The sequence below is a fragment of the Nyctereutes procyonoides genome, unplaced genomic scaffold (genome assembly GCF_905146905.1).
Source record: "Nyctereutes procyonoides isolate TBG_1078 unplaced genomic scaffold, NYPRO_anot_genome, whole genome shotgun sequence".
Lineage (NCBI taxonomy): Eukaryota > Metazoa > Chordata > Mammalia > Carnivora > Canidae > Nyctereutes > Nyctereutes procyonoides.
The window spans coordinates 6,909,250-6,931,848 of record NW_026575049.1 but is presented as its reverse complement, the minus strand read 5'-3'; the positions used below and the strand labels follow the sequence as shown (position 1 = coordinate 6,931,848).

The 22,599-nt window shown below is 37.8% G+C and overlaps 1 protein-coding gene across 2 annotated transcripts in view; it reads right to left on the bottom strand.

The window, feature by feature from the left end:
- SRGAP1 (SLIT-ROBO Rho GTPase activating protein 1) overlaps positions 1–22,599 on the bottom strand; it is a 265,045-nt gene that overhangs the window by 65,272 nt on the left and 177,174 nt on the right. For both annotated transcript variants that reach the window (XM_055328681.1, XM_055328682.1), the window contains exons 5-8: positions 18,461–18,643; positions 17,831–17,959; positions 4,149–4,370; positions 2,031–2,132 (exon numbers count right to left, since the gene is read on the bottom strand). In XM_055328681.1, coding sequence (XP_055184656.1) covers positions 2,031–2,132; positions 4,149–4,370; positions 17,831–17,959; positions 18,461–18,643 — 636 coding nt within the window. The remainder of the gene's footprint in view (positions 1–2,030; positions 2,133–4,148; positions 4,371–17,830; positions 17,960–18,460; positions 18,644–22,599) is intronic.

Sequence of the window (22,599 nt, the reverse complement as noted above, 5' to 3'; positions counted from 1 at the left end):
GAAATATCAGGACAGTCTAACTCATTTGTTTCTTTTTTTCTTTTTTCATTTGTTTCTATGATAAATGCTCTTAACCCTCAGAAAGCATTACTTACCATTATTAGTTTATAAGGACCCCGTGCTTCTCTACATCATGCCCAAATAAGCGTACTCAGAGGCCCGCAGGGGCCAGACAGGCAACAGAAATGGTATAGTCCAATGTAAAAAAATTGGGAGCCGAAGGACTATGGCAAAGTGGAATTCAGATGCCCCAGCTCTTCCCTTCATGAGGCAATGCAGGGTCACAGTCGTCAGACTCACTCGTTTTTAATAGGCCAAAAGTGTGGGAGCCAAACAAAACAGGTCTGTGGGCTGCCAGTTTTGACCTTGTGTATAACACATTATTTTCCTAGAGTTTAGAGCCTGTTTCCAAGTAAAACAGCAGGAGGATACACATGCACAAAAAAATTGGAAGTCACTAGACGTACAAACTGTAGATCTATTAGGATCCAGTAAACTGCATTAGGCAAGTGTTTTGTGATGCCTTGCCAAAACCATAAGCTCTAAAACACCTCAAGAAGAGCAATAGCTTTCCTTTGGAAAGGCTCATTTGTGGGACTTGACACAGCAACTGAAGCCTGAATCACACGGTTGCATCTTAAATACGCACGTGTGAATAAGGGGTGGTTTGGTTCTGCTAGAAAGAATGGAAGCCAGAAAGCTGCAGTGGATTTTGACCAGACTCTACTGGTCTAGAAACACACCACTGTTTCTTAGTAGAACCAAATACGTGGGTACATAGTTCATAACATCTCAGTGGGATTAATATGGGAGCTGTCAGTCAAAGGGGCCTATGCATGAGCACAACATCTAAGCTAATCAGTGCAAGAATCCCATTTCTTGCACATAACGGCTGGTCTGGAAATATGCATGGTTTAAGTCAGGCCAATAAAGGATCCTAGTTCAGGGATAAGGACACTGAGATGGGGTGAGATGGCAAGCTATAGGGACCACATAGTTTGGGATATCCCGATAGGAGGGAAAACAACCACCAACACACATGAAGATACAGCTTCAAAGTGACGGAGAGTCTTCTCATAGTATCATCGGAATACAGACCCCAACATGCCGAGGCTATGCAAACACTGACCAGTAAGTAAACCTCCTAACCTAACTTTGATTTGGGTTCCTGTAAATGCTAACCGAGAGCCTTAGAAATATCTGTGGTTCGGGATCCCTGGGTGGCGGAGTGGTTTAGCGCCTGCCTTTGGCCCAGGGCGCGATCCTGGAGACCCGGGATCGAATCCCACGTCGGGTTCCCAGTGCATGGAGCCTGCTTATCCCTCTGCCTGTGTCTCTGCCTCTCTCTCTCTCTCTATGTGACTATCATAAATAAAAAAAATTAAAAAAAAAAGAAATATCTGTGGTTCATATTTAAGGAGAACATGGATCCAATTAAATTAATTTCAGAAACAGGCTGCTAAACTGTGTGACTGCTTTCTGGCCTAACATATATTTATAGTTCACCTTTTATGTTCTATCCACCTAAAGCTGCTAATATCAGCAAATAAACAATTTCCTATTCTCATTCAAGTACTATTTTAAAATATGATTTCTGTACTAACTGTATTAGTAATGCCATGCTTAGTACCAGAACTCTAAAGGATACAAAAAAGCAAAGAAAAGTACTAATTGCAAAAGTCAGGATTAAATGAACATGTTGGTCAAGTTTTACTTCCACACTGCTGTATATTCTTGGACGCATACGTTGCCCTTGATCATTTAGGGGAAACGGTTTCAGTAAGAATTACAAATTTAGAAATTAAAACGTGTGTCTACATGTGTATGCAGTGAATCCCTGGTAGAGGACTCCTCTCTGGCCGACTACAGAATCTTTGCATTTACCTCTTACCAGGAGTATTTTAGGAACCATGATTGAGCTGAAAATGCATGATGGAGAGATTGCATTTGGAATGTTAAACACGCCTAGGTCATGCGAAAACGTCTTCCAGCGCACATGAGATTTCTTGTGGGGCAGAAAGCAAGCTCACCTCCTCATTCTCAATTTTGAGCGTGGCCAGCCGGGACTGCAGCTGCTGGTACCTGAGCATGAGCTCCGCCTGGACTGGCTGCTGAGCGCTGACCTGACACACCTGGTGGGGAAACAGAAATCGCAGTCACGCCACGGCCCTCCAGCCATCTCCAGGGTCATGGCTCTCCCACTTAACTGCTGCCTGAGTCACGCTGATCACCCTCCACATCCCAATTCCATATTTATTTTTAATAGCCGCCTCAAAACTTCAGGTTTCAATCCGGACTTGCTCCCTAAGTGGCAAGAGGAGAGGGTGCAGCTGCGTGGCCCGGATACGACGACGGGGAAGGCAGCAGCTGCAGGCAGCTTGGCTCTAAGGACGGGGCAGTGGCTGCATAGGGAGCTTGGATGCTGACCTCTCGCTTGTGGAATTCTGTATGACCATGGGGCAGGGGACAGAGTGCAAAGGATGACCCCAGGGAAGCACGCAGGCAGAAGCAGGGTGGGCAGCAGAGCCCACTGGCCGCAGTCGGACGAGCGACCCTGGTAGGTCACTAACCATCCACTTCCCTATCTGTAGAGCGGGGACACTAAGAGTTCCTATGCCATGGGGTCATTGTGGGAATGAAATAAGTTAATGTACATAAAGCATTTAGCATACTGCCTGGCACAAAGTAAAGATTCTGAAAATGTGACTATTAGCGTCTTTTAACCATTGCTTGCTTCACTAATATCAGCCAGGTCACATCCTTCACCATGAATGTGAAGAGGCCATGCCTTGTAATCTGCAGCAGAAACTCATTTTGGCTATTATGATCTCACTCATTGGTTAAGGTCAAAATTAGAGCCTTTGAATTATATTCTATTTAGGTCCACTGAAATTGCACCAGAAAAAAACAAAGTTTCTTTTCATTTTCCTTCTCAAGAGATGCTCTTGGCAGATGGGCGTTTCAACTCTTATGGAGTCTCCAAAACATCAGAGATGACTGCCCTCCCGCAGAACTGGTTGTAAGAAAAGGGCAAGCGACTCATTTTTTTAAAAAAATAATAATAGTTCCAAAAAAAGAAAAAAAGCAAAACTACAAACCCAGTTGAAGTCACTTATCTGTGATATTTTATCATTCTATGTTTGACATATCCATAACTGAAAAATTATAACAGTAATCATTTGGTTTTGGAAACATGACTCTGGGTGGGATAAGCCACTCGCCTGTCAAATTCATGTGCCATTGGCATAAAAACTGCTTACCATTTCTAATTGAGTAATTTACTCTATCAGATGAAGCAAACATAAAATTGGGTTAGAAATGCACAGGCACACACGTATTTTATAAATCCTAACACTAGGTGTCTCAGAAAAAAAATACATTAAAGGAATCTGTCATCGCTATTATATCTATTTTTAAAAACATGCTGTCACCACAATAAGCTAAACTTGAGTTTTTAATCTATGAGTGTTGTTTTGCACAGCTGGAACACCAAGTGCTATACTACAGCATGCTCATTAATTGGTTATTCTTGTTTTCCCAGCCAGAGACAATAAAATATACCACTGCAACTCATACACAGCTCAGATGGACTTTTTTCCTTGGGTAAAACAGGATACAAAGCTAAATTTCTAAGATACATCATTTCTAATGCTCATTTTACCAGTCTGAAAACAACTTGAGTCTTAAAAAAATGTGTTGCATTTCCCGACCTCCCCGCCCCATTCTCCTGTCATTTACAATTATTTTTCTTTATGGGGATCTTTAAAGGAAGATTACAAGAAGCCTTCAGATAGATTCTATTGGGCCAGCAGAGGGTCTCTCTTTGAATTTAAATCTGAATGTCTAGAGGTGGAGTAAGAACTATCCTGAGACAGTGTAGTGCTTACAACCGAGTTTGTGCAAAGGTTTGGCCTTTGCAGGCATTTGAGTACTGGACCCTTGGCTTTAAGAGGCAGTTATGGCTTGGGGGCAGTGGATGGGGCAGGGGAAGGCGGTAGTGGGGCTGATCCTAGGATATAACTAGCAAAGATCTCATACAAAGGCAGGAGAGAAAACACAACTGGGAGTTCTGACAACTTTTAGTTCTGGAGAGTAACTAATGTAAGTGAAAAGACAACTCGTTAGTTTTAAAACAAAGAATTACTGACCTCATCACCCATGTGAGACTGAAACTCAAACTTCATTGGTGGACAGAATGCAGCAGGGTACATCTCCATAAATCTCTGTTTATCACTCCTGGGCTCCAAGTTATCAACTGCATTCTCAATAATGTCTAAGCCTTCATGTCTGGAAGTTTCAAGATTATACTCTGCAGAGAGATATGTTCTCAGGGCTCTGTTCAGACTTGCATGGTAGCCAAGATCACAGCACTTAAAAAAAAAAAGAGTACCATACATAAAAATTAATTCAAAATGGATCAAAGACCTACATGTGACAGTTACAACTATAAAATTCTTAGAAGAAGAAAACACAGGAGTAAACCTTCATGACCTTGCATTAGCCATTGGTTTCTTGGGTATGGCATCAAAAGCACAAGCAACAAAAGAAAAAATAAACTGGATTTCGTCAAATTTGAAGGCTTTTGTGCTTCTAGGGTACGATTAAGTAAAGTAAAAAAGATAACCCACAGAACAGGAAATTTTTTTTTACAAATCACATATCTTATTTTAAAAATTTGTACCTAGAATACATAAAGAAATCTTACAACTCAATAATGAAAAGACAAATAGGCCAACTAAGAAATGAGCAATGGGACAGGACATTCCTCAAAAAACATATCAAATGGTCAGTAAGTACAGAAAAAGATGCTCAACATCATTAGTCATCAGGGAAATGCAAATTAAAACAGTGAGATACCACTTCACACCCATTAGTATGGTTATAATAAAAAAGATAACAGGCATTAGGGAGGACGTAGAGAAATTGGAATCTTTCATATACTGCTGATGGGAATATAAAATATTGTAGTCTCTGGAAAAATCTGGTAGTTCAAAAAAGAGTAAAACACAGAGTTAATATATGACTTGGCAGTTCCATTCCTAATAATATACACAAGAAAAGTAAAAAATGTTCACCAAAAAACCTTGTACGTGAATGTTTATACCAGCACTATTAATAATAGCTGAAAAGTGGAAACAATCTAAATGTCCAACTAATAAATAAACAAAATGAAATATTACCCAATCCTAACAAAGAAGTACTGATACATGTGCTACAACATGTAGGATCAACCTTGAAACATTAAGTGAAAGAAATCAGCCATAAGAAACCACACCTTGTAGGATTCCATTTATATGAAATGTCTAGAATAGGCAAATCTATAGAGATAGAAGGTAGATTAGTGGCTGCGCCAGGGGATGGAGGAACTAGGGAGTGGTGCCGAAGGGGTGCAGAATTTCTTTCTGGAGTAATGAAAATAATCTGTAATGGACTGTGGTGATGGCTACATAACTTTGACTATACTAAAAGACAACTGTAGATTTTTAATGAATGAACAATTGGTGTATGAGTAATATCTCAAAAAAGATGTTAAAAAATAAAAGCAGAAAAACCAAAAAAATAGGCTTTAAATTTGTTCATGCTTACTGGTACTATGATTTTTTAAAATCCTTGTAGGATGCAAACATACTAACTGTAGTATTTTGGATTTGTATAATTTACTGATGACTCAATAATTATCCGTACTCTTTTAGAGGTGAGAAGAACTGGTTTGAATCTGCCAAAAAAAAGTTCAGGAATGTCTTCTTTCTTATCTCTAGAATAAAATTCATAAATAAGAAATGACTGCCAAAGTTCTTTTACTGGAGATAGAATTTTGGGATTCTTAAATCTTCATTACCTTTAATTTGTATGTGCATCTATTTTATTTCATGTTGCATTTTAAGAGAATATAATTGAAAAATATAACTATGGATATTGGTCAGTTATAAATTACTGAAAGAATTTTAAATTTGTACTTGGAAGCAATATAGATCTCTTAAAGAAGAAGTGGTTTGTAAAGGTACAAAACCAGGTCATCCCTATATTGTTCTACTGCAATTCAATCAATTCAATTTAATTCAATTCAACCCACTAATTGGCCATCTATTAGGTGCCTGGAAATTTGCTAGGCTCCAGGAATATGAAGACTGGAATGTAGTAAACCATAATTTCCATTCTCAAGGAATTTAAATATAAGTTGTTTATTATTGTGCTACTAAGAGAGTAGAAGAGAGGCACAAAGGAAGTGACCTCTGTACAAAGGATGCATCCATCAGGATATGAACCATCAGATCGACCTTTATGAAGGCACAGATTCAATCACTGACCTAGCCTTAGAAATGTCAACATATTTAATTCTATTCTTACCCTCCAATTTCAGAATTATTAAATTTGGGATTTTTCTATAGGGATAATCTAAAATCTTGCTACTCAAAGTGTGGTTGGTCTGTAGACTATCCGTATTACCTAGAGCTTGCTAGAAATGCAGTATCTTGGGCCCCAGCCCTGACGAATTGAATATGAAGTTTTAAAAAAAAATCCACGGGTGATTTATATGCACATTAAAGCTTGAGAAGCACCACACTAAACCATTGATTACAAAAAGGTTCTATAACCCCCTGTCCACTGGGAGTGCTATTTCTCCAAGTGGGCAAGAGAATCAACCTCAGTAAATATTATTTGATTTTAAAAAAGCAGGAAGAAGCGGCCATATCACAATTACAAATACAAGCAAAATACAATTGTGAAATATGGCAGGCTCATCTTTGGTACATTTTCAGTGGAATCAGCTGCACTCAAATATAGAGAATAATTTTCAGTTAATTAAAAAATTCTAGTCTCAGATGCGCAAAGTCCTCTTTTATTTATTATTTTTAATTTTTTTTGCAAAGTCCTCTTTTATTTCTTTTGCTGCTCAAAATCCTTAACTGTCCTGTGTAGCCATTTTACACATCAGAGGGACCGAAAAATTATCCTTTCAGTAATACCTCATTTCGTGCAAACATGAATTGGTAAAGGAAATGGCCTAATTTCTTTGAAATGTATTTGTGCTTCAAAACACCCCACTATTCTGAAAGAAGACAGATTCAGCTTGATTATAATGAAGCAGATCACATAAGCTGCTTTATTTTATGAGTACTGATCCCAATGGGAGTTAATAGAAAATTGATACTGAGGAAAGAAACAATCTAGAGAAAAGCCCCCCGCCCCCAACTGAGTCTCTTTTCAGCTTACAAAGGAAGAAAGAGAAGAACAACAAAAGAAAAAGAGGAAGGGAAAAAAAAAAAAAAGACACTCAGCCCCAACTACCTAATTGAAGTAGAATTCTGAAAATACATACCAAGTTTTTTTTTTTTTTTTTTTTTTATTCCCAGACTGAAACAGTTTGCTCCTCAAATTTCAAAGAGTTGCTTCTTTGGGGAGTAAATGTCAAAATTACAAAAGTACTGTGCACGCTTTCACACCCAGGGCACCCAGGTGGATTTGGTGGGCATGGAGCTAGTGAGATAGCCCTGCTTTCACTGGTGGTTTCCTAATAGGCTGGGGAGAAATATGCATGTGGCTTTGTACCCAATCCAGAGGCCCCCCCAGGTGTCTTCTGGTCTTCGAATGCTATACCTCACTTGGAGGTCTCTGTGATGAGCCTGATGGACAATTTCCTTCTCTGATCCCTACAGAGCTTATCAGTCTGTAGAGTCACTTAATTAGCATGATTCTCTTACTTCTGATATGCAATGTTTTCTACGCTCTAGGTTTTTCAAGCATCCTGGACTTTAAAAGAAACAAGAATAAAATTTTTATTCAAGGTCTCCTGAGGCAGCAAGGCCAGTCACACAATCATCTTTTTTTTCCTAAACTGGATGCTAAAATGACACTGAGTATGTTAAAATTCACGGTACTTGGTTAAAAGGCCTAAAGTAATTCTATGGAGTTTATGAATTATTAATGACAATATGAAAAACCAGCTTCTGCACAAAGAGTTGAGTTATAACCCAAGTGCCTTTAATGATGAAAATACATTTAAAAAAATCAGTAAGATATTTTATGAAAACAAAACAGTGCTATTCTGATGGCTAAAAAACTGCATGGATCCATAAAATTATGGATTAAAACTGGGGAAGGAAAAAGTGTTGGAAGTAGAAGAGTATTTTTTGATTTTGCTTTGTTTTTAAATATTCTAATAGCTGCCAAGATATATATCCCACTAGGTATTATTAGTCTAAATCACCACAGTAAGGGTTACAAATAGTATCAAAAATAAAGATGAAATTCAGGTTTTGAGGACTGTAACAAGTACTTCATCTTGTTCCAAAGGCTGAAAGGTGGGCTGAAATATCCTTGGTGGTTATACGATCACGTATAATTGGATCACGGCTACGCAGGAAGAGAATTTTTTGTTTATATGTTTGCAAAATGACATAAGAAGCCCTATTAGGTACAAATCTGGTCCTAGGGGGGAGTAAAGGTAATGGAATTCCAATGGAAGCAAGTCCCACATACATGTTTTCAGAACTGTTTTAGCCAATGTCACTTCAGGGCAGCCCTGGAAGTGGCAGGAGGGCAGCCCCAAGCTCCTATGTGACTGCAGAATTAAGCAGTTGTCATGAGAATGCAGAGGGAAGGAACTCTTCTGCGTAAGTATTCCATCTTAACGTCGTCATTCCTGCCTCCATCTGAGAGGTTTCACGATCTATTGTCCTGGCTTCTACCACTGGCTTTTAATTAATAAGCTTTTGGCTCTGACCATTCCAGAGTCACGGATATCACGTAAAGACTTGGTCTACCCCTTACTTTAAGTCTTTCTACAATAGTGCAACCCAAGCAAACCATTGCAAAGCCCCTTTCACATAACCATGGGTAGGCTTTCCAAGCACCAGAAGTAGTAAGTTCTCAGCTTTTACATTAGATGTCAATGAAGAAAGCTGACTTCTTCTGAATAAACTGTCTTTGTCCCTTACTATTTTCCTCTCTAGCTATTCAGTACTTCACCTCAGAAACCACAAACTTGTTTTGTGCAAGATGGGCATCTCATGGGACTGAACTGGATGCTTAAAATTCTACAGGCAACGTTTACACACCTGCTCTCATGTCTGAGTTCCTGATGGTCCGTAAAGAGCTGACAATTTAATTCTCACTGCTGCTTTAATAACCACAGCCAAACATTTAGCAAAACTTGTTTTGAGTTTCTTTTGTGTAACAAAAAGGTCAAAATGGTACATCAGAATGGATACAAAATAGGCAACAGGAGGAGAACGGAGGTTGCATATGCCTGAGCCAAAGAGTAGGACCAATAATCATTTGGGGCCTAACCCAGCTTCCACTCCCATGGGCAATCATTTCTCTCAGAGGAGCTGCCACCAGATGCATTTTTCCCCAGGCCAAATCTCTGTAACTACCCTGAATCCAATCACAAAGGAGGAAGGCGAACAAAGCAAGCCCAAACAAACACGTCTGGCTGGTAATACTATGGCGAAGATAGAAAAATAGGCAGTGCTGAGGTTGGGGGGTGGGGGGGAGGAGAAGGGTCTTGCTCTTTTACATAGGGCAGCTGAGTGCAACATGAATGAAAATGAGTCTGTCTTGGAAAACTCTGGAAGAGGGCTCTAGACAAAAAGAAAGGGCCCAGGCAAGAGAAAGCTTACTGGGTCTGGGGAACAGAAAGGCCGATGTACCCAAAGCATGGTAACTAAGGAGGAAGCTGAAGATGTCGATGCTGAGTGGCAGGTGGGCACCAGTTCACAAAGGTCTTGGTGAAGAGTTTAGATTTTATCCTAAAGACGATGGGAGGCCACTAGAGAGTTTTAAATAGGGATCGACAGGTCTACTTTATCTTTTTTAATACACTGGCTTCTTGGGAAGAGAATGGATTACTGAGTAGAAGGTCCTAGTGAAAGTTGAGTGACATCTTAGAAAGCTAAGTGTAGGCAGGAGATGAAGAGCTTGTGTAGGAGCCAGTGCAAGCAGCAAGGAACAGCCAGGCTTGGGATATTTAGGAGGTGCAGGTGACAGATCCACTGATGCATTTATATGTGGGAAATCAGAGAATTGGATTTTTGGTTTGCACAATGGGGTGGAAAGGTGTGCCACTTACTGAGGTGTAAAAAACGGCTAAGGAAAAGCTACATGTGTGGAGAATGAGGATGATGATATGGGCAAATGGGTATAAAGAGTTGAGTGTATGACATGTTTAAGATGCCCATTAGACATCTGGTTGGAGATGTCCAGTGCGGAGTTGCATACGAATCTGAAGTCCTGGAAAATGATCAAGGCTGGTGATAAAAATCTAGGAACCATCATATGGTATTTAAGGCAAGGGACCTGGAGGTAGAAAGCCATGGATCATGCCTTAGGTAACTTTCAATATTCAGAGGTCCAGCCAAGATGGAACAACGAGTGCTGGAGACTTAGGGCAGCCTATGCTGCAGGTAGAAAATGGATATGTGCAGTTTCTTTTAACAAAAGATGCCCATGGCATCTCCACTGGAAGGAACATTTATTTGTTTGTTTATTTATTATTTTTTAAAAAAGATTCTATTTTATTAGAGAGCAGAGAAGTGGAGAGAGGCAGAGGTAGAGGGAGAAGTAGACTCCCTGCTGAGCAAAGAGCTGGACACGGGGCTCTATCCCAGGACCCTGAGATCATGACCTGAGGCAAAGGCAGACACTTAACCAAATGAGCCACCCAGGTGCTCCTGGAAGGAACTTTTAAAACCATGTACTTCAGTCACTCAACTCATTTCGGCTTTTAAATACCCCTTCAATCACAAAGGGATAAAAACACACATAAATCAGTTTACATGATAACTACACTATTCTAACCCATTTACCATGATCTCTCTATCATTTTCCTAATAAGAGTTCAGGCCTAATGGGGGCTGCAGTATTACAATTTGGCAGGTTTTCATGAATAAATCTAAATACCATTATGTATGGGGATAAGTCAAACTAATTAAGAAAAATCTGAACTCTGAATAAGTTGCTTTTTAATTAAACACGTGTGTCTAGAGACAAAAGGATAAGGCTAAAAGCTTTAGGACAGCTGATTACTTAGACATGATAAAGTCAACACAGCATGCAGTATATGATGTAATCTAATTTCAATTTCATTCTGTATAAATGGCTAATAAAATACATGACAGATATCTTTACCAAGAAAATTAGCTGCAGTAAGGGATTATTTTGTTGCAGCATTCCACAACAGTTACAAAGATTTATCCTTCAAACTCCAAAGTGTCCTGCAAACTCTTACAGGAAGTAACAGGAAACTGTGAAACTCTACTAAAAGAATTACAAATACTTTATTATCACCAGATAGATGCTCTGGGACAAAGCACCCATGGAATTCTGCTGTGGAGGACTTTGTTTCTCTGCCTTTTGAGGTGGGTAGGTGTGGAACTGGACTGAGAGAGGCTACATTATCAGTTGTTTGAAGAATTCCAGATATACAGAATGCTGAATTTGATTGCAGATCTAGGATTATGGGAAATAAGACCTGTACTGTCCTCTTAGCAAATCATAATCACTTGAAAATCTCAGCATTCAACTACAAATATTTGTTGCCTGCATGATCTTTCTTCTGGGTTGTAATGTTTGTAATGCATCCTGATTCTAAAGAAAATTACAGTATTTTATTTATTTTAAATATTTTATTTATTTATGAGAGAGAGAGAGAGAGAGAGAGAGAGAGAGAGAGAAGGGGGGGGCAGAGACACAGGCAGAGGGAGAAGCAGGTTCCACGTAGGGAGCCCGACATGGGACTCGATCCCGGGTCTCCAGGATCAGGCCCTGAGCTGAAGGCGGCGCTAAACCACTGAGTCACCCTGGCTGCCCTAGTTACAGTCTTTAAAAGATGCCCCTGTTGAAGGAGATACTAATGATTACAAATGCGAAACCTATTATTTATAAAACTACAATCTGTTTTCCTTTATAATCATACCTTTATTTTCCCAAACCAATGAAATTTCCTTTGGCCAATATCTACAATGTATTTCTTATATTTGTATTTATTCTTTTTTTTTAAAAAAGATTTATTTATTTGAGAGAGCGAGAGAACAAGAGTGTGTATGAGTAGGGGGAGGGGCAGAGGGAGAGGGGGAGAGAGAATCTCAAGCAGACTCTCCTGTGAGTGTGGAACTGACTTGGGGCTGGGTCCCACAACCTGGAGACCACGACTAAGCTGACCAAGCTGAAATCAAGACTCTCGACACAACTGATGGAGTCACCCAGGCGCCCTAAATTTGTATTTATTCTTCAAGTGACAAAATAAACATCTGTTTTTGGTGTGAAATTAACTTTTCCTTCCACTTCCCACCTGATTTCGAACTATGAGGTTGTTACTCTACAAACTAAAATTTATCTAGGACTTTCTTTTACATTATTAATTTGTACTCTGAAAAAGCATTTTGCTGACTGAAGTAAATTATAGCTCAGACTTGATTCAAAATTAGTATATTTCCAATTTAATAGGATCTAAATTCAACAAGTTTCAGCATGTCCTTAGTTTATTGCTAGGGGCAAAAACTTAACTCTATGATGGAGTCATCAGGGTCACATCACCCCAAGCCAGTGATCAATTTTAGCATCTCTAGTGGTGGGTTAAATAGATGTTGTTACAGGGGATCCCTGGGTGGCGCAGCGGTTTGGCGCCTGCCTTTGGCCCAGGGCGCGATCCTGGAGACCCGGGATCGAATCCCACGTCGGGCTCCCGGTGCATGGAGCCTGCTTCTCCCTCTGCCTGTGTCTCTAACTCTCTCTTTCTCTCTCTGTGACTATCATAAATAAATAAAAATTTAAAAAAAAAATAGATGTTGTTACATATCTACATAAGACACAGCAATATCACCTATGGTGTAATCTGTTGCAAAGTACTTAATTTGAAGTCATCAAGCCTTTATATAAGTTTCACTTTGTAGGAATTATAGGGAACAGATAAACAGGCTAACTGACACCATAAAGAATAGAGACAAATCCAAAAGCTGAGATGTTCTGAGGAACGACTGTCCACGTCTCCTCAACAAGAGGCTTTGTTAGATTTAAAAAGAAGAAAGAAAGAAAGAAAGAAAGAAAGAAAGAAAGAAAGAAAGAAAGAAAGAAAGGAAAGAAGGAAGGAAGGAAGGAAGGAAGGAAGGAAGAAAGAAAGAAAGAAAGAAAGAAAGAAAGAAAGAAAGAAAGAAAGAAAGAAAGAAAGAAAGAAGACTAATGGAACACATCACCTAGATGCAATGTGTGATCCTAAATTTGGTCTAGTCTAGACACACCAGTGGTGAAATGTTTCTTTGGGGTCATAAACAGGAATATGACGTGGCTATTAGAAGAGTTAAAATTTTTCTGAAATAGAAAGATGGGGATCAATGATTGAAAAAAGTAGGTTAAGAATCTGTATATAATATGGTTTCATACTCTGCTAGCATATATATACACAAATATATCTATATATCTACCTAGACACAAAAAATGTCTACATGATGGTAAGAATGTGATTGTTTATTTTTGCTTATAATTCTTTTTCTAATTTTCTACAACCTACGTGTACTCATACTGTAATAATAAAAGACCAGTTTTAAAATACAGATGCTAGGGGCACTTGAGTGGTTCAATCAGTTAAGCATCTGCCCTGGGCTCAGGTCATGATCATTTTCTACGGAAAATTTGTATGACTGTTTTATTTATACCAACAGACTCATTCATCATGGTCCATCACAGGAAATGTAGGAGATAGATTATTGATCCAAGAAGAAACGAAGGCAAACTGGATGTGTATTAAAGAAGGTCTCAATTTGAATTCTTATTTATGTTGCTTTGACTCAGTCAAGATACATTTAGTATCTTCCATGTCATTTCACAAATAAAATGTTAAGCATTAAAAATGTTGTCTTGGGATGCTTTCGTGGCTTAGCAGTTAAGCGCCTGCCTTCCGCCCAGGGCATGATCCTGGGATCTCAGGATCGAATCCCACATCAGGCTCCCTGCATGGAGCCTGCTTCTCTCTCTGCCTGTGTCTCTGCCTCTCTCTCTGTCTCTCATGAATAAATAAACAAAATTTAAAAAAAAAAAAACATTGTCTTGACTTTTTCTCATTAGAGATATAACAACTCTTCCAATAATTATTAGATAGCTCACTATTAAAGCAATTCTGCTAAATAAGCTCACAGAGCATAAAGGATTCTAGATACCTTTGCATGATAATCAGTGTTTCTTTTTCACCAGGTAGGGTCAAGCTTAATGGTTTTTAGGATCACCACTATATATGCAAATTGCATTCCTACAAAATAAGCAGCCATTTTAGAAGGTACACATCCACCCTCTGACTCCCTTAACAGTTAAGTCAATGAAAGCATAATTTTCACAAAGAAAGGATTCAATTTCAATTGGATATGACAACTCCCTTCTTTTAAAATTAATAATGAGGGATCCCTGGGTGGCGCAGTGGTTTGGCGCCTGCCTTTGGCCCAGGGCGCGATCCTGGAGACCCGGGATCGAATCCCACATCGGGCTCCCGGTGCATGGAGCTTGCTTCTCCCTCTGCCTGTGTCTCTGCCTCTCTCTCTCTCTCTCTCTCTCTCTCTCTCTCTCTGACTATCATAAATAAAAAAAATAATAAATTAAAAAAAATAAAATTAATAATGAAGTTGTATTCTTTGAGAATTACTCAACATTTTAAATTTAAGGCTGATCTTTTAAAAGTCCATCCTTTCTTAAAATTCAAAGTTACTTAATGTATTTAACCATGACGTATCTACATCAGACTTAGATTTGGAGGTCAAAAAGTCTGAGTATGAAGCCTACCAACTTCCCTAGCTGTGTGACCTTTGACAAGCTATTTAACTTAAAATAAGCCTCGGTTCTTTAATCTATAAAGCACAGAAAATAGTATTTACCTCACATGGTTTGTGATTATTTGATGAGGTTATGCTTAGAAACGTGCCCATCACATAGTAAGAGCTCAATAAATACCCATGACAATGATGATGACTCTCTTGAAAGGTTAATCCCGTCCTATAAGTGCCAATAGTATTGAGAATGTTATTGTCCTCTCCACACAGTCTACCTGAGTGTAACAGAACTTACCGCTCCCTGCCCTTTGACACATGTCTCCCTACGGTCCCCATCTCAGTTAAAGGCACCAGTGCTAACCCAGTTACTCAGGACCTGAATTGAGGCGTCTCTTTATCCTTCTTTTCACTTTACAATCATGTTAAATTCCTTCAATATATTTTGAATCCAACCAACCACTTCTCACAGGTCTATTGCAACCACCCCAGTCCAAGCCAGCACTATCTCTAGCCTGGAAAATTGCAAAAGACTGCAGATACAGCTCACTGTTTTCATTCTCATCCCCTCCTTCAGTCTGTTTCCACTCAGATGCCAGAAGGAGTCTTGAAAGGGTAAACATGTGATGTCACTTCCCTGAGTAAAACCCTCCAGCGGCTTTCCACCACACTTAGAACACAATCTAACCCCTTTCCCTGTCCAAAAAGACCCTAAGTAATTGGGCTTCTGCCCACATTCTCTTCCAGAACCTTCCTCTTCACTTACTCTGCTCTGGCCACACTGGCCTCCTCTTTGCTATTTCCTGAGCATCTTGAGCCAAACATGCCACCGCCTCTGTCTTGCCAGTCCTTCTGTATGAGGGATTCCTTCCCCACTATGCCATGTGGCGCCCAGCTCATTTCTCTGCTCAAATATCAGACTTTTCCTGAATACCATCAAAAGAAGCACTCCGATAGTGGTTTTATTTTTATTTATAGCATTCTCACTGTGTGTGTGTATACGTAAATATGTTTATGAGCTGACGTCCCAATTAGTACATAAACTCTCTAAGACAGGAACTTTGTTTTGTGCATTGCTGGATCCCCATGGTTAAGAATAGTGCTTAGTACCTTGCAGGTGTTACAAAAAAATACTTCTCACTACATGGAAACTTCCTTGTGTTAAATTGGCTTGGTAGTCTAGCCAAGTACTCCAAAAATAAGCCCCAAACCAAAAAATAAACATGTAGAGTAGTTACAAAGAATTAGTTCCATATTCCATAAACTTCACAGAATCTCTATAAATTTGAAGTTTGAAGACAGGGGTCATAAAATTGTTCCTTTTTATTCAGAAAATCTAGCAGTCTAGCAGAAAAAGTTCCCTTCCATTTCATCAGAGTGCTAAAAGAAAATTAACTACTTCATTAAAATACTTATAAAAAAGGAAGAGAAAAAAGTTTTCCCTGGTTTTATTTTTAAGGGTTCTGTGTAAAGAAATTATGATAGTATGGAATAAAACTGTTTTTAGACTCCAAGAAAAGGCACATCAGAGTGTTAATAAACTAAAAAATCACGTCCTTACTTAACAGTTCTTTTGCAAAAGTCCCAAACTATGTCTCTAAAACAGTTAAATCCATGAGACTTTAATTCAGCATAAAATAAAGTTGCTTTAATGTACTGCATACCTAAATTACGATACTATGAGCCACAGGCAAAAAAAATTTATTGTATCTGTAAACTGCTGAATTTAATCAATACAGGGCAGCACATGAATAAATTTCCAGCAGATAATTCTCTGAACCTCTATCACTTCATCTGTGTTTTTCTTACAAGACATTGCTTTTTTTTTTAATTTGCAGCAATGAATGTTTTTGGACTGGGATTTCTGCTGTCTTTGTCACCTATGTAGTCTCCTACAATTGGAGGTTTTCTAAATGAAAGAACAATGAAAGGGTTAAAGCTGGGAAGTCATAGCAGGGATATACTTGAAGAGATCTTTTTTTTTTTTAAAAAAGATTTTTATATATTTGAGAGCAAGTGAGTATTGCACAAGCAGGGGGGTAGGGTGGGAGCAGGATGGGGATGTGGGGTGAGGCAAAGGGAGAGGAAGAGGCAGGCTGAGCAGGGAGCCTGATGCAGGGCTTGATCCCAGGGCCCTGAGAACATGACCTGAGCTGAAGGCAGATGCTTAACTGACTGAGCCACCCAAGTGCCCCTATACTTAGAAAGTTCAAAATGAGCCAAATTACTGCTTTTGATAGCATATCCTCAGACAGAAAAGTACAGCATTAGATAAATTTATGAATGTGGTTTAAGTCCACTCTACTTCGCTTATATTATTTACCACAACTAGGAGCAAAGCTATCATGTGTGTAGTCATCTGCTTACCATCTGTCTTTTCCACTTTACATTCCTGAAGGTAAGATCTGTATATACTTGGGGGTGGGGGGATAGGTGAAATAGATGATGGGGATTAAGGAGGGCACTTGTGATGAGCACAGGGTGATGTACAGAACTGCTGGATCACTATATTATTCTCGTGAAACTCATATAACACTGTTATGTTAACTAATTGGAATTAAAATAAAAACTTAAAAAAATTGCATATGCTTCTCACAGCCTCAGCACCTCACAATAGTTTTTGAATCAGTTAGGCCTGTGCCGTAGCATAATTTAAAAATGACTGGTTGCCCTTCCTAGCTAGTTTACCAGGCCTTCATAGCTTTGCAGAACCTAATAATTTGCTTTTCACTGGTTTTAGGATGCACTTTTTCACGTGCATCTTACAATCAATATTGTCTTAGAATCATGTATAGTTTAATTGACAGTATTTTTTCCTTCTAAGTATTACAAAAAATAACATTGGTTTGAGAAATGATGGTGTTTTAGAATCAATGAAATATAGTTACTGCTATTTATATCTTACTATGGAAAAATTTATGGGTGCCTGGATGGCTCAGTTGGAAGAGTGAGTGACTCTTGATCTCCGGGTCTTTAGTTCAAGCCCTGAGCTGGGTGTAGAGATCACTAAAAACAAAAGTAAGTATAGTTAAATAAAACATAAAAACTATATGGAAAATATAAAAATTTCAAGTACTTACGTCAATTAAATCTGAAAGATCATGAATATAATACTTGAAAACTGAGGCATTGGTTGCTTCGAGGGTTAGGAGATATTCATTCCGTGCCTTAATCGATTTTAGCTTATTTTCTGAATACTTTGCTTGTCTCTGGAAATGAAGATGACCCAGGTATTGGGAAAGACAACAAAGCCATTTAGTCAGAGAAATATATGAGACTTTCTACTCATCCAGACAATGTATTCCACATATGCCCATGACCTTGCAAGTCCTCTGAGAAAAGTACATTTTGAATCTAATTTAAATAACTCAAAGTGCTCAACAATGTATTTGGGCTTCAGGCCCAACTGCAAGGAAACCTCTTTGTTAATATTCAAGATTTTCACATGGTATATTGATAGTACTTGGCATTCAGCACTCAAAGATGTCCAGCTGTTAGTACATGGTTTTTATGTTTCTTTTTAAATTTATTTTATTTTTTCATTTTTATTTTTTTGGTTTTTATGTTTCTTAAGCATTTTTCATTCCCATGGGAGGAAATGTGGCATTTTACAATAATTTACAATGTGTTTCTATCAGTTATTACATCGGGGTTCTTAATATTGTCACCTCAAGTGAGGGCAGAAAGGCTCTGTGATGTTTTTTACTTACTTTTTCTTTCATTTTTTCAATTTTCTTTACAGAGCTGCGCCGCTGATGTCTCTCCTCCAGTCTTATATGAAAGACTGGATCACCAGATCTTCCAATTTGCTTTTCTTCTTGTTTCTCAGCCTCTTTCAGCTTGCTCTCGGCACTGATGCTCTCTGCATGATACATATGGTATGTTTTCATCACCTGTAAAAATGTGACCCAAATTGTTACAAGGTGCCTGTCTGTAACTCCGAGAGTGAATGGAAGCCATTATGTGAGGAATATGTTAAAAATATCACCTTCCAACTGGCAGGGAGGGAGCCAGATTGTTAGTCAAATAGATGAATTATGGACTATTGCTTCTACGTACAGCAAAGAGAAGTATGCAAATTTACCTGCCAGGAAGAGGCACTTAGGGGACAGGCTTTGATGAAAAAATGATTTACGGAGTCTTATGCATGCTTTCAGTGCACTTGAAAAGTTCCCTTAAGCTTAAAAGTGTTCTCTGAAATCTCTGCATTATTAATCTGCAGAATAAACCATTACTCATGGATAAATTCTACCCCAGTTTTAGAATTCTAAAAAACTCCAAATTAGTACAGATCTTACTAATAAAGACTTTTTTTTTTTTTGCATAAAGTCTACTGGTCAAAATACAAATGTAAATATTAAGGTTCATATACAGAGCTTCAGTTTAAAAAAAATTGTTTTGACTACAAAGTAATACTTTATGTTCAATGTAGAAAACATATGATTTAAAAAGGAAAAAAAATTTGGTACAGCCATTTGGTCTTTTTCCTGTGAAACACACACACACACACTCTTCATTTGAAAATGACACATATTTCTCCTTTTAAAAAATTTGTACCATACTGTATTAAATCTCCTATATCCTTTTTATATATATATTGGAACACTTTTCTATATCACTAAATATTCTTCTAAAATATAATTTTAAGAGCTGTATAATATTTCTTTATATGACTGGGACACGACTGATTTCCTATTGTTGAACATCTTAGGATAGTTCAGCTTTTAGCTTTATAAAAGAAGCTGTGCTGAAACCCTTAATACATATATCCTACCTTATTTCTTCTCTTAGAAATGATACACATTTGAGCTGCATTTTAATATATTTAGGAATATGTAGAAATAAAATTTTGTAATGTATCCTTTCCATGTATGCTGTAAACTTATATAAAGAATTATCAATTTAAAAATTAAAAAAAATTTAAATCCTTAAACACTTTGATTCTTTGTCACAAATATTTATGCACAAAATTATCATATTTCATATGGTACATTTTCAGACTGCAGAGTTAGATAATCTGCACATTTTTGAGGTTTTTGACACATATTGCCAATTTAACACTCTGCAATTTTGAAAAAAAAAACTTGATCTATACGATTTCCCAAGCATTTAAAAAACATAGATGTTATTTTAATAAATATTTTTCAAATAATAAATAAGTGTATTTACTCATATTTATCATATCTATATATAATCCCCATATTTTTATATACAGAGTAATAGTCACAGATTTTAAAAGATTTTCCCTGAAAATCACAGTTTTCCAACATAATTTCAATCTGCTTTTATAAGCAGTCAGACACCTGGGCCAATTCTAAAACTTGCTTATTTTAAGCACAATTATACTGCTTAAAAGAGACAACACAGGAAAGGTATGACTCAAAATGCATATCAGGGAATTTACTGGAACTTAGCACCCAATCGTCAGTGGTGGCACTTTCTCATAAGTCATGTCAAATTTGGGCAGCCTGGGTGGCTCAGTGGTTTAGTGCTGCCTTCAGCCCAGGGCCTGATTCTGGAGACTAGGGATCGAGTCCCACTTCAGGTTCCCTGCATGGAGCCTACTTCTCCCTCTGTCTCTGTTGCTCTCTCTTTCTGTCGCTCATGAATAAATAAATAAAGTAAAAAAAAAATATGTCAAATTCTCATCCACATAAAAATTTATTTCATTTGTAAATAACCCATAAATTATTAAGAGCCAGTTTTAGGACTAAAATGTAGTTGTTAAGAGATTTAATGTAACAGTTTGAAGTAAGGACCTTGATTTTTTTCCATTTCAAAAGATGAGTTTGAAAATAGTTTGGGAACTGGAAGCATCACTGAAATATATTTACTTAGGTTGAAGCATAGAAAATTGTTTTGGTAAGTTACGTAAAAGGTAGAAAGTCAGCACTTTCTTGAGAATGGTTCAACACATTTTCAAGGTGACTATCTGCAGGGTAAAACATGGAGTTAATGAAGAGCCTTTACTTATTTTCACAAAATCTGATGATGTCTTTCCTTAAAAATGTAAGCTAGCACATCACATTAAAGGCACTGCTGAACAAGAACAAAGTAAGGGCAAAACTGCAAAGTCGTGGCAGCTTTTTCTGGGCTGTGTGTAATTGCAAAGTTATCTGTTTTTAGTAATTATCAAACCTGACCAGGGGAAGTTTGGTTGGCTACTGCAGTTTAAAAGAAAAATAAAATAGCAGTAAGAAGCAGCTGGGCAGCTGGGGAATGAAAGGGGAGTCACCCTACAGCTGGGCAAACAGGAGGTCAATGAATCTACTACACACCTTGCATTTTTAGGCTTGGCTCTGTTTGTACACTCTGCCTGAAGCAAACCCACATACCATTTGGGTCTTGGTTCCAGTTACATCTTTAAAGAGAAAGTGGAAAAAAAAAAAAAAAACAAAGAAAACAACCCAAAACCACAACCCAATAAATCTCTCTCTCTCAGCTGTATTCTTCTTGCTAAAAGCCAGTAAAGAAGAAATGAGAAAATGTGACTCCCACCACAGAAAGATGAAAAGGCATCCCAGATAGCCCTGAGTATCTGAGAATTCTTTTCTTTTAAATACATCCTAAAGAAAAGACTTGAACTCTTGCTTTATTTAGATGCTGAGGGCCTGTGTAAGCAAGCAATTTGCACAATCTAAGCCTTATGTACTGAGGATACTGAGCTGGCTGCCAGCATGGTATTTCTTATGGACTAGCCTGGGTTAAAAAGAAAACATTCTTGACCTCATACTAGCAAGAAAAGAGTGTGAATATCCCATCATAATGTGGTTCAGCACAAAAGCTGAGGTTTTTCTACCCAGTTCAATGGTAATTTCCAGAAGGAAATTTCTTTGTTCAGTTTTCCAATGCGACTTAGGGTTTCCACTATTTTCTAAAACGTTAACAATGACAATGAATGAATTTTAAAAGTTGAGGAGAAAAACACTAAAAGCTTTTTGAGAATTCTAATTGCAGATAATGAATGCAAGTACAAACTACATTATTTAAAATGTAAGCTGTTGACAGAAGTTAAATGTGTTTTGTATTTAAAATAAAATAACAGACAGTTTTCTCTTTTTCAAGGAAGTAGAAGAACATTTTTATTTTTTAAAGGTGCATTTTGAATACATACTACAAAGAAAATAACAGCTTCTCCATCAGCCTAATGCAAACACAAGCATTTGCATACCAAATGACAGGATAGGCATATATCCATTTAAATATGCTCCAATAACATATTTTCCTATTTGAATTCTTCTCTACTAAAACCTCATGCATAATTCCCCATTGAACACACTCAATTTATCTTTCCCACTCCATCTTTTCTTAACTGCAGGATATAGTCAAATAGATTTCTCTGCAATTGTGAAATCCAGTGCAAAACTTCTGCACAGAAACTGTTAATATTTTTTCCTTACTAACAGACTCATCTAATGTATCTGATACTACTCTTGTATTTTAAATCAAGATAATTAAAATATCTATAGTAAATTTTAATATTTAGTATCATAAAACCATTATGTATCTGAAAACTGTCACGTTTGGAAATGAGTATATTAATCAGTGTACTGATTTTACTTTCTGACTACTGGCACAGAAGTTAGAAGGTGTGGTTCTAAGAATGGATCTACCAGTTACCAGGTGTGGGGAATTTATTTTACACTTTTGCTCACCTTATAAGGTCACTGTGGTCACTCAATTGTGCATCTCTAGGTGTGTGATGTGTGTGCACGTAATAAACTTCACTGAGTACTTGCAATGTGTATTGTGTGTGTATATATGTATATAATGTACATCATTAATATAATTTAAGCTGATTATGTATATGTATAATATGTATATAATCAGCTTTAAAAGCATTACATAA